The following is a 13,060-nucleotide window of genomic DNA, read 5'->3' on the forward strand; positions in this document are numbered from 1 at the left end:
ACAGAAAAATCTGCTAAAATGGATAACTTTGAAACAATCACCCTTAGATTCTTACGTGAAGGGATGTATCATCTCAATATCTATCCTGTCACTGCCATTCATAAACTTACAAAGAGAACTTCTCTGTAAATTCATGATTTAGTTATTTGCTCTTTTATTTTTGTTAGCAAAGCACATCAAATGAAAATAAAAAGTTTAATAGATTCTAAAAATGAATTGTAATTGTCTTTATGTAAGTTGTATGAGGATAAAGTTATTGCTCAAACTGCGGGAGCAACCTAGTTACTTACTTTATCTGTTTCTGAGGGGCTCACAACCTGAGACATGAAACGAATAGCAACAACAGGGAGGAGACAGATTGCCACAGTTAAGATGATAGTCAACCATAGATATGGCTGTCGAAGGGCATTAGGAGCTGCACCTGTGAAGAAAACAGTTATATTATTACGGCAGTTCAATTTTAAAAAAGTGCATTTCTCTGACCAAATTTTGTAAATTCCACTACCCATTTTTGCCTTTTGTTTATTATGATAAATGTCACATCTGTTAGTAAATTTAAAATATCTACTTGGATTTTGTTTAGTTATTCTTTGATGCAAAAAGGTAGTTGGAAAGAAGAAGTCTGCAGCACAGAAACAGGCCCTCCAGTCCATCCCAAACTATTATTCTACCTAGTCCCAGCAACCTGCACCTGGACCATAGCTTTCCCATCAATATAATTATCCAAACTCCTTTTAAGTGTTGAAATCGAACCTACATCCATCACTTCCAGTGCCAGTTCGTTCCACATTCTCACCACCATCTGAGGGACACAGTTCTCCTTCATGTTCCCAAAAAACATTTCACCTTTCACCATTAATCCATGACCTCTAGTTCTAGTCTCACCCAATCTTAGTGGAAAAAGCCTGCTTGCATTTACCCTCTCCATACCCCTCATGGAAGGAGAAGATGGTGCCATGACAGCAGCGTGCGTGGCCTCTCTGGTGAATGATATCTGTAATCTGTCAAGTAGGGGACCGTGCACAATTCTGATTTGATGGAGACGGACGTGAGAGTACGGAGGAACATCTGGAAAACTTCTGAAATGCCCGCTTCGCTGCTGCTGCTACTGTGCAGTAACCGGAATTTCCGGAGCAGAAGGCCCCGAATCCTCGGCTTTGCTTGTTTCAGCGGCCAGGGCTAGGTCGAAGGCGCTCAGCAGAGGATGGCGCTCAGGAGGCTGTATTGGATGGGATGGTCGGAGGCTCGAAGTTTTCGGACGGACGGACTAGTGTCGGCTGTGGTCGGCTGCTTCCAAGGCATCGGCAAGTTGACAGTGCCTGGAGTTTTATGGCAGGGAGTTTCTCCCTTTTGCCACCTGCTATTGGGGACTCGGGAGTCGATCGACTCGGGGACTTTGAGACTTTTTTTTACCGTGCCCATGGTTTGTTCTTCATCAAATTATGGTATTGCTTTGCACTGCTGTACTATATGTTATAATTATGTGGTTCTGACAGTGTTAGTCTTTGGTTTGTCCTGTTTTCTGTGATATCACTCCGGAGAAACATTGTATCATTTCTTAATGCATGTATGCATTTCCAAATGACAATAAAAGAGGACTGAGTGTTCTCATAATCTAATTCTCCTGCACACCAGATTGCAAAGGCCCAACCAATTCAACCTTTCCCAATAACTCAGGTCCTCAAGTCCTGGCAAAATCCTTGTAAAATTTCTCTGTATTCTTTCAATCTTATTAATATCTTTCCTGTAGGTAGCTGACCAGAACGGCATATAAAAACTGTCAGCCTCAACTCAGGATTTCCAAATATTTGTACTTATTATATGTAATATTTTACATTTACTTACACTAAATTTCATCTATTTAGCTACCCACCGCTGGATTTTGTATAGATCTAACTGTATTGATTTTGCTGTCTGAACATTTTCAGCCCGCACCCCCCCAATTTTGGGTCATCTGCAAATTTTATTAGTTTATTTGTTTTGTACTTATCCATATCATTAATGTGAATTAAAAACAGCAGCGGCCCCAAAACCCATCCACATGGAACCCCACTTTTAACATCTTTTAACTATTGGAAAGTATTCCCTCACTTCAAAAACTGTATAATACTTCATAATGCTACTAACCAGTAAATGTAAAGGTCGACGGGAAGAGGATATGGATTCCTGCACTATGAAGGTCAAACATGATTGCAAAATATAACACAATGCTTCCGAAGACTGAAAAGGCATTGACAAAGGTCCAGTAAGAGGTGTCCAGAGCAATCTGGAAGAAAATAGTTAAAATATTTGAGACAAACATTCTGTATTGAATATTCTGCACTGAATACACTACAAAACATTCCGAGCAAAACACAAAATGTAGTTTCTGATTATGTAATGTTGGTCTTGATGAAAGTCCTTGGCTTGAAACATCGACTCTTTACTCCCCTCCATAGATGCTGCCTGACCTGCCGAGTTCCTCCACCATTTTGCGTATGTTACTTTGGTTCTGCCATCAGCTGTTTTCAATAATGAAGCGCACAAATCCAGGAATTCATTGCTCTCTGCATGTCCTCCCTTTGTTTCCCAGTATAACGCTTAAAGAATATAACTGTCATCAGAATATCCTTGCCAGGGAGCTACATCCTATGTTGTAGGATGTTATATAAATGACTACAAACAAAGTTGAGAGCTTAACATCTTTTCTCCTCTTATGTCTTTTTAGTTGCCTTCTGTTGCTTTTTAAAAGCTTCCCAATCATCTAACTTCCCAATATTATATGCCCTCTCTTTTGCTTTTATGCTATTTTTGACTGCATTTGTCACCCACAGTTGCCTCATCTTCCCTTTAGAATACTTATTCATGTTTGGTATATATCTATCCTGCACCTTCCAAATTGCTCTAGAATCTTCAGCCATTGTGGTTTTGCCATCATCCCTGCTAGTGTCCCCTTTCAATCAACTTTGGCTACTCCTCTGTAACAAAAGGTCAGGTAGAAAGGTCAAGGGGTTGGGGAGGCTCTGTTGATTAAAAAAAAAAATGAAATCAAATCCTTAGTGACAGAGGATCAGAAGATGTAGAATACTTGTGGGAAGTATTAAGAAACTGCAAGAGTAAGAAAACCCTGACGGGTGTTATATACAGGCCCCCAAATAGTAGCCAGAATGTGGGATACAAGTTACAAAGGGAGATGGAAAACGCATGTAATACGGGCAATATTATGATAGTCATGGGGGATTCAATATGCAGGTAGAAAGGGAAAATCAGGTTGGTGTGCGATCCCAAGAGAGACAATTTGTAGAATGCTTATAAGATAGCTTTTTAGAGCAGCTTGTTGTTGAGCCCTCTAGGGGCAAGCAATTCGAGACCGGGTGTTGGGTAGTGATCCAGATTTGATTAGGAAGCTTAAGATAAAGGAACACTTAGGAGACACTGATCATAATATGATAGAATTCACCAGGCTGTTTGAAAGGGAGAATACAGATGAGAGAGGAGCTGGCCAAAGCTGATTGGAAGGGAACACTAGCAGGGATGACGGCAAAACCGCAATGGCTGGAGATTCTGGGGATAATTTGGAAGGTGCAGGATAGATACATCCCAAACATTCTAAAGGGAGGATGAGGCAACCATGTCTGGGAAGGGAAGTCAAAAACAACATAAAAGCAAAAGTGCGGGCATATAGTATAGCAAACATTACTGAGAAGAGGGAGGATTTGGAAGCTTTTAAAAACAGAAGGCAACTTAAAAAGCTATAACAAGAGAAAAGACAAAATATGAAGGTAAGGTAGTCAATAATATAAATGAAGATACTAAAAGTTTATCAAACGTATAAAGAGTAAAAGAGAGGTGAGAGTGGATATTGGTCTGCTGGAAAATAATGCTGAAGAGTTAGTAATGGGGGAGAAAGAAGTGGCAAATGAACTTAAGTATTTTATGTCAGTCTTCACTATGGAAGACACTAGTAGCATGCCAGAAATTCAAGAGTATCAGGGGGCAGAACTGAGCGCAGTTGCTATTATTAAGGACAAGGTTCTTCAGAAGCCTAAAGGTAGATAGGTCACCTGGACCAGATGGACTGCACCTCAGTGTTCTGAAAGAGGTTGCTGAAGAGTACATGGCAGCACTAGTAATGATCTTTCAAGAATCATTAGAATAACCTGCTATTTACTCGTCAGTTAGCATCAAACCTGTAAGGTTGAGCTATTCAATTTTCAATTCACATCACCAGGTTCAAGAACAACTATTACCCCTCAAATATCAGGCTCTTGAGCCAAAGCAGATAACTTCACTGCACTTCATTTGCCCTGTCATTGAAGTGTTCCCACAACATATGGACTTATTTTCAAGGACTCTTCATCTCATGTTCTCAATATTTATTGATTATTTATTATTATTATTTCTTTTTTTTGTATTTGCATAGTTCATTGTCTTTTTCACACAGGTTGAATGTCCAAGTTGGTGCGGTCTTTCATTGATTATATTATGGTTGTTATTCTATTATGGAGTTATTGAAGCATGCCCACAAGAAACTGAATCTCCAGGTTGTATATGGTGACATAAATGTATTTTGTTAATAAATTTACTTTGAACTTTGAAGATGGTTCAAGGAGAGAGGGTAATGGGAAAACAGCTCCCTGGCTGTTAATATTGTCCACCCTTTAGTGTGGGCATGTGGCCAAGTGGCTAAGGCATTGGACTAGCAACCTGAAGGTCGTGAGTTCGAGCCCCAGCCGAGGGAACGTGTTGTGTCCTTGAGCAAGGCACTTAATTACACATTGCTCTGTGACGACACTGGTGCCAAGCTGTATGGGTCCTAATGCCCCTCCCTTGGACAACATTGGTGTCGTGGAGAGGGGAGACTTGCAGCATGGGCAACTGCTGGTCTTCCATACAACCTTGCCCAGGCCTGTGCCCTGGAGAGTGAAGACTTTCCAGGCGCAGATCCATGGTCTCGCAAGATTAATGGATGCCTTTACTTTACTTTACCCTTTACAATTTAAACAGGATGCTCCCTTTTTTCCCCCCACGTTTCAAAGGCCATTGTATTAGTGGGTTAACTGGTCACATGGGTGGCACAAGCTCACTGGGCCAGAAAGGCCTGTTACTGTGCTGTATTGCTAAATAAATTAAGTAAAAAATCTTCTTGTGATACTAGCATAACCAAGTTATAATCTGTGTTTGTATACCACATCTTAATCAGTAAATAAGAAGTCTCCATTTCTTACTGTGCATAGTCTGGATGTTAACAAAATATATATATTTTGCTATAACTTATCCCAAGGCACAATGCTTTTAAATTGAATGAGGTATTAAAGAACATGAAGACAATCCAAAAAATAACAAACGCTAAAATGTGGTGTAGGACTATAATTTACTTAAGAGCTCCACCCTGGTGTATCAGGACACAACCTGATGTGATAGCAAGTTACAGGCGAGGGAGGAGGTTCCAAAGCGTATGTATTTTCCTTTGCTGATGTCAGTCAGAGCTACAAACAAGATATGTTTGGCCTTGACAGCTTTGGGCAAGGGTGGAAAGGAATTAAAAAAGCAATGCTCAGTGAAACCCAGGGTGACATAGTCGTACAACAATGAGTGTAAGGCGTTACAGTGTCATCGGCCGAGGTTCAATTACCACTGCTGTCTGTAAGGAGTTTGTAATGCTCTTCTCATGACCATGTGGGTTCCCTCCAGGTGTTCTGGTTTCACACACTTTCCAAAGACATATCAATTAGGGTTAGTAAGTTGAGGGCATGCAATGTTGGAAGCATGGCAGCACTCGTGGGCTGCCCCAGCACATCCTCAGACTGTGGAGGTTGTTGACGCAAACATTTCATATTTCGATGTAGATGTGACATTTCTACTGGAAATCATGCAGAATAAAGAAAGGATATTGATATTGACCTCACATTCTCAAATGCTGCTACCACTGGTAAGGAATTCAAGGGCAACTGCACTTCAGATCATACCAAGAGTATATAACTTTGGAAAGATAGTGGAAGAAATCATGAAGCATCTACTTACCTGGAAATTCACAGCTATAATTAGAGCGGAGGCTGTGGTGACTGCAAATGACTGGTAATCTGTTGGTGCTTCACCATCTTGACCCATTGTTTGAAGGAAGGCTCCATATGGTACAAAGAAAATTATCATGGATATAATAATACCATGAAGCAAACTGAGAAAGAACTTTGTAAAATTGAAGTACGAGCCTTTTTGCCCTGCTATATAAAGCTTCGGAAACTGAAGACTCAATTTATCGGTGACATCCTAAAAAGAAGGGCAAAGAGGGGAAAACCGAGTTAAATAGAAAACTGTAATTGAAATCAATAAAGATGCACAAAACACAGTGGTATTGAACATTTGGATGGAACGTACCTGATCAAGCACCCCAACCACCAACACTGGAAGACTGGAGTACAGAACATTGTATAGTGTGATAAACCAATTCTCATATGCAGTCTGTGCATAAGAAGACAAAGGAAACATGAGATTTATTTACCTCTCTAACTTCTACTAGAAACATAAGAAATTAAATGTCTATCTCAGTGCATAAAAGTAAACTTACAAAAACTTATATTTACAAATTTGAACATTTAGTCTGTGCATGGAACAATTAGCAACTATTGAAATTATAAAAAAATTTATTTTCCGCAAGCATAAAAATTCAACACAAAAGTCTATGTCATCATATACTATCCTGAGATTCATTTTCTTGCAGGAATTCACAGTAGATCAAAGAAATACAACAAAATCAATGAAAAATGACACCCAAAAAACTGCCAAACAAACAGTTTTGAGCAGATTGAAGCCCTATACAACATGACCATTCCTGCTCAATGAATGACACCAATATTTAAATAGTCCTTGATGCCAGTACAGACATTGCCACAGCAAGCCACTAGGTGGATAAGTTAGGAGTTAACATGTTGGGCAGTAGGGCACTGAGGAGTGTGGTAGAACAGAGGGATCTGGGAATACAGATCCATAATTCCTTGAAAGTGGCATCACAGGTAGATAGAAGTTGTAAGGAGATCTTTTGGCACATTGGCCTTCATGCATCAAAGTAATGAGTACAGCAGTTGAGATGCTATTTCAATGTTGTGTAAGACATTGGTGAGGCCAAATTCACAGTATTGTGTGCAGTTCTGTTCACCTACCTACAGGAACAATATCAATAAGACTGAAAGAGTGCAGAGAAAATTTGCAAGGCTGTTGCTGGAACTTGAGTACCTGAGTTACAGGAAAGGATTGAGTCAGTTAGGATTTTATTCCTAAAGTAATATGCATAAAATGCTGGAGGAACATGCAGCAATGACGGAAATGAATAATCTGGCAGAGGATGAAATGTCAGACAGATCCATGACAGCGTGTAGCAGTATGATTGGAGATTTGATAGTGGTATACAAAATTATGAAACGTATAGGGTAAATACAAGTGGGCTTTTCCCCACTTAGATTAGGTGAGACTAGAACTAGAGGTCATAGGTTAAGGATGAAAGGTGCAAAAATTAAGTGGAACCTGAAGAGGAACTTCTTCACTCAGCCGGTGGTGAGAGTGTGGAATGAGCTGCCAGCGGAAGTGGTGAATGCTTACTTGATTTCAACATTTGAGAGGAATTTGGATAGGTACATGAATGGGAGAGGTATGGAGAGCTGTGGTCCAGGTGAAGGTCAATGGGAGTAAGCAGAATAATAGAATGGCATGGACTAGATTGTCTGAAGCATCTGGTTTCATTGCTGAGGTGCTCTATGACTATGTACATTGTTTAATTTTTTTGAAGGCTAAATAATCATTTTCCTTTACCATTCTAACATTTTTTCTGTTTAGTGAATCTTTCCAACTCTTGATACTGAAAGAGCTTTCTACCATTTGCCTTTACCGTGAGATTAAAAGACAATTAAAAACATAACTATTACGTTGCAGAGCTTTTTTCAAAAGAGTCAGTTTTTTAAAAAAATACTTTTACCTGTGCAGAAAATCCATTGAAAAAGGAATACCAGAAATGCACTAAAGTAAATGCAAAGTTTTTGTAGAAGAAGTACTTTAAGAACTTGCACATGCGGATGTACGACCACCTTCCATGAACCAAGAGCAGTCGCTGAAGGAACCGAAACTGTCCAAAGGCATAGTCACTCGACATGACAGCCTGCATGCCTTCCTGGCCACTGATTCCCACTCCAATGTGAGCAGCTGTAGCATTAGATAAAAGTCTAGAGTAATTTCAAGCTTCAAGTAACTTACACAACATTTTAACAAGTGATCAACATGCTCTCCAACCACTAGGTATTGGTGCATTAGGATCAAGGACCAACTTTACTCGCCATATACACTCAGTTGCCCCTTTATTAGGTATACCTACTTGTTAACCAGCCAACCATGTGGCAGAAACTCACTCCATCAAAGTATACCACTATCAAATCTCCAATCATACTGCTACACGCTGTCATGGATCTGTCTGACATTTCATCCTCTGCCAGATTATTCATTTCCATCATTGCTGCATGTTCCCCCAGCATTTTGTGCATATTGCTCTAAAGGGACCTTTTGGAAAAGGCAGTTTGCCAGTTGGGTTCATCTGCAATAGCTTTTCCTGCTCATTACTTTGTCCTGGACGCGTACAAGTCTCGTGGTGCTGATAAACCGCAGCCAGTGACCTTTTCTGCCAACTTGACAGTTCATTTGAAGTTCTTGTGCATTGTCAGAGGATGTTACACCAATCCAGACAATAATGACAGATAAGAGGATGCTCTCTATATCTGAAAAAAAAAACTCGTTTCCAAAAAAAAAAGCTTTAAACATTTTGTTTTTTCTTATTATTATTGATATACTGTTTAGCTTGGCTAATAGTTTGACTCTTATTACACATATTGATATATTGACTTGATTATTTTAATGTATTTTGTTTTGTTGTCGATTTTTAATAATAATTAATAAAAAGATTTAAAAATGACTCGTGTTGCATACTTTCGATAACAGATCTGTCCAGCCCAGTGAAGCTGTGTCACCCAATTACACATGTGACCAAGTAACCAACTCACTGATACGTCTTTGGACTGTTGGAGGAAACCAGAGCACCCAGAAGCAGCCCACGCAGTCACAGGGAGAACAGACAAACTCCTCACAGAGTGATGGACTTGAACCTTGGTCGCTGGTACTGTAATAGCATTTTGCTAACTCCTAGGCTACCCTGCCACCCATGCAATTTATACACTGCTTTCAAACATGCGATCAAAATGATTTCCTACCGATATTTTTTTTAGCACAGTACTGGTGCTGAAATGTACCTTGTGTTGTATAGTTTTAATTTCATAACATTTAAGTGAAGGATTAAAATCTACTGCTACCAATTCTGGAAAAATGAAGCGTATAAACTAGATGATATCTAGTTAAAACTGAATGTTCGTTTATATGGATTCCACTGATATAAAGTGCTGTTGAAATGCGCAGTGCGTGTGCTATGCCAAGCCGTCCCATACCCTTGATCTTATGGAGATGGCACCCATTAAAGTGCTGAGCATGGGTTCCATCGCATCACAGTCTGGTGTGGAGGGGCAAATGCACAGGATTGGAAAACGCTGCCAAGGTTTGTAAATTCAGCCAGCTCCATCATGGGCACTCGCCTCCCCAGCAGCCAGGACACCTCCAGAAGATGATGCCTCAAAAAGGTAGCATCCATCATTAAGGACCCTCACCAACCTCTTCTCATTACTACCATCAGAGAGGTGGTGCAGGAGCCTGAAGACCCACCCACATTTTAGAAACATCGCCTACCATTCTGCCATCAGATTTTCGAATGATCCATGAGCCTTGGACACTAGCTTGCTAGTTTTGCTCTCTTTCTGTACTACTTATAATAGATTTTGTGATATATGTTGGTCATAATAAACCTGAATCTGATTTTTCTGAATTGTGGGGGGGGGGGTGGCAGGAAGCGAATCCTCCTAGGGCAGTTGGAACATAGAACAAAAATTAATACCCAGGACATTGGTTCTGTACGGCACCTTTGGTCTTTTCAAAAGAGGTAGAACTGCAAAGATTTTTAAAGCTAATTTTGTGAAGTGAAATAATTGAGGAGATTGCAAGCCAGCCAAACAGCAGATCTTCACAGCAGCTAGTCACATTGAAGCCAAAATGGACAATATATTTAGCACCCAATCTAAAAAGGACAAAAATTAGGTTTCTGATTCATAACACAATTTATAACAATGCTAAGATGAGGAGGCATAATGTAAAAGGGACTGGAGGAAAGTATAGGGGAATGTCAGAGGCAAGTTGTTGTTTTTTTTACAGAGTGGTGGATGCTTGGAATAGCCTGGTGGGAGAGGCTGATACGTTAGGTACATTTAAGAGTCTCTTAGGTTGATCTTAGGGTAGGTTAAAAGGTTGGCAGAATATCTTGTGCAGAAGGGCCTGTACTGTTCTATGCGCTGTTCTGAAGTATGTTCCCCCATTTTCTAACGATGAGCAATTTTGCATCAAATTTAATTTGAAACTGAGTCTAAAACAATGACACAAGGTATTTTTGATGTCAATAAAATTGAGAGAGTATAGAGTTTTACTAAAATGTTGCCTGGGTTTCATCTCCTAAGTTACACAGAAAGGTTGAACAAGTTGGGTCTTTATTCTCTGGAGCGTAGAAGGTTGAGGGGGGACTTGATAAAGGTGTTTCAAATTATGAGAGGGATTGATAGAGTTGACGTGGATAGGCTTTTTCCATTGAGAATGGGGGAGAATCAAGCAAGAGGACATGAGTTGAGAGTTAAAGGGCAAAAGTTTAGGTGTAACATGATGGGGACCGTCTTTACTCAGAGAGTGGTAGCTGTGTGGAATGAGCTTCCAGCAGAAGTGGTTGAGGCAGGTTCGATGTTGTCATTTAAAGTTAAATTAGATAGATATATGGACAGGAAAGGAATAGAGGGTTATGGGCTGAGTGCAGGTCAGTGGGACTAGGTGAGAGTAAGAGTTCGGCATGGACTAGAAGGGCCAAGATGGCCTGTTTCCGTGCTGCAATTGTATATGGTTATGTGGTTATATTTTTGCAGCTACTGGAAATCCAGAGCATTACACACAAAATGCTGGAGGAACTCAGCAGGTCAGACAGCATCTGTGGAAATGCATAAACGGTCGACGTTCCGGAGCGTTATGGGCTGAATGCAGGTTGGTGAGACTAGGTGAGAGTAAGAGTTCGGCACGGACTGGAAGGGCCGAGATGGCCTGTTTCCGTGCTGTAATTGTTATATGGTTACGTGCTGAGACCCTTCGAGAGGACTGGAAAGGAAGGGGGAAGATGCCAGAATAAGGAGGTGGGGGGAGGGGAAGGAGAAAATGTTAGAGAGTGAAGCCAGGTGGGTGGGGGTGGGGAGGGGATGAAGTAAGAAGCTAAAACAATTATATAAATATTATAATTTTCTTTCCTTTTTTAAAAAACACTTTTTATAATGCTGGTTATATTGTAAATACGAGTATTTATTTATTTATTTATTCACACTTTATTGAATACCTGCCCTTTAACCTCTAACTTTATAAGTACAATTCTTTTCTTTATATTATTTTTGGTGAATGTTTTTTTGTTACATGTCGTGCCCTGACCAACACAGCACAGCAAACTGTTAATACATGTAAATGTATACGGTGAATAAAGTTGATCCTTGATCTTTGTTGGAATTCATATAACATGAAAGACATCAAGAAAAATATGACTAAAAATATTAGGTTAAAGTAAAAACAAAAGAAACCCATTTCAATTCATTGGGTAATGAACTGCGGTCAAGTCATAGGGTATACAGTGGATTCTGGTTAATAAGGCCATCGGGTAACCCGGGCAACCACTTATTTGGAACAGCACTCAAAGAACAAAAACTAATTGAGAAAATAGCTCAGTCTCAATGGGCCGAATGGCTTAATTCTACTTCAATGCCTCATTGCACTCACTTTTTATCATGTTAACATCATTAGCTCCATCTCCAATTGACAGTGTAATTGCTTTCTTGTATTTCTTCACCAAGTTGACAACCATGGCTTTCTGCTTAGGAGTGACGCGGCAGCAGATTACAGCCGAGCACTGACATGCCAAATCCACAAAGTCTCTCTGCCTCCGTTCTTTAGCAGCTTCATTATTTTGATCCATCTCCATTTGCATCTTCTTCTCATTCTCAGTTTTTGGTCGCTTGAACCATTTCTTTTTTCTTATTTTCTTTTCTCTGAGTATTTCATTCTGGAAAAGAAACGCACAGAGAAATGTGGGAACTGGACTAATCACTCTGGCCAATCAAGCCTATACTCCTAATTATTCTTCCCCCAGCTAGTTAATCTGATCAACCTGAAGCAACAACACCCAAAATGCTGGAGGAACTCATTCAGGACCTGGCCTGAAACGTCGACTATCTAAGGAGGTGTGAGGCACTCCTTCCCTCTGCTAGCCTTCAAGTCACCATTGGGCAAGGTGTAGCACAAGCTTAGCCCACAACAGAACCAACCCCCCCCCCCCCAATCAGGGCACTAGGTTTCCTCCCATGTAGTAGATTGTGTGGTGGGGTGGAGGTACGTCTCTACCAAATGAGGACAAGGTGTGGCACTTGCTTAGCCCCCTGGTCAGGGTCACATGTAGCCATGGGAGCAGGTGGTGGATGGTCATATGAGCAGCTGGTGCATATCACAAGTCCTGGTTACGTGACCACTAATGCCAGGCAGACAATCTCTGAAAGGTATTGCTAAAGGGTGGGGTCACTTATCTTGTAAAGACACTGCCCAGCAGAAGGCAATGGCAAAGCAGTTCTGAAGAAAAACTTGCTGAGGCCAATCATGATCACGGAGAGACCGTGATCGCTCACATCATCGACACGGCACAGAAGGAATGAACGAATTAACACCATCCCCATTTCTTTTTGATCTCATTTAATTCACCTTAAAGGTGTGACACTCTCATAAAAATAATATTTTCTTATTAAACATATCCTGTGTTTTAATATTACACCTTCCAGATAGTTTTATTAAACATGTTTAATTATAAGAGCAAATCACATTCTGGATGTCGATACACCCAAATTTATTCTCCGTCTACCTCAACGCAGAATAATTC

At 40.3% G+C, this 13,060-nt stretch overlaps 1 protein-coding gene across 4 annotated transcripts in view; it reads right to left on the reverse strand.

Annotated features, from left to right (window-relative positions):
• atp8b1 (ATPase phospholipid transporting 8B1) overlaps positions 1–13,060 on the reverse strand; it is a 184,079-nt gene that overhangs the window by 4,553 nt on the left and 166,466 nt on the right. For all 4 annotated transcript variants that reach the window (XM_072251748.1, XM_072251746.1, XM_072251747.1 and 1 more), the window contains exons 22-27: positions 11,914–12,196; positions 7,949–8,172; positions 6,358–6,441; positions 6,004–6,249; positions 2,128–2,266; positions 291–421 (exon numbers count right to left, since the gene is read on the reverse strand). In XM_072251748.1, coding sequence (XP_072107849.1) covers positions 291–421; positions 2,128–2,266; positions 6,004–6,249; positions 6,358–6,441; positions 7,949–8,172; positions 11,914–12,196 — 1,107 coding nt within the window. The remainder of the gene's footprint in view (positions 1–290; positions 422–2,127; positions 2,267–6,003; positions 6,250–6,357; positions 6,442–7,948; positions 8,173–11,913; positions 12,197–13,060) is intronic.

This window comes from Mobula birostris, chromosome 3, assembly GCF_030028105.1.
Source record: "Mobula birostris isolate sMobBir1 chromosome 3, sMobBir1.hap1, whole genome shotgun sequence".
NCBI classification, from domain to species: Eukaryota; Metazoa; Chordata; class Chondrichthyes; order Myliobatiformes; family Myliobatidae; genus Mobula; species Mobula birostris.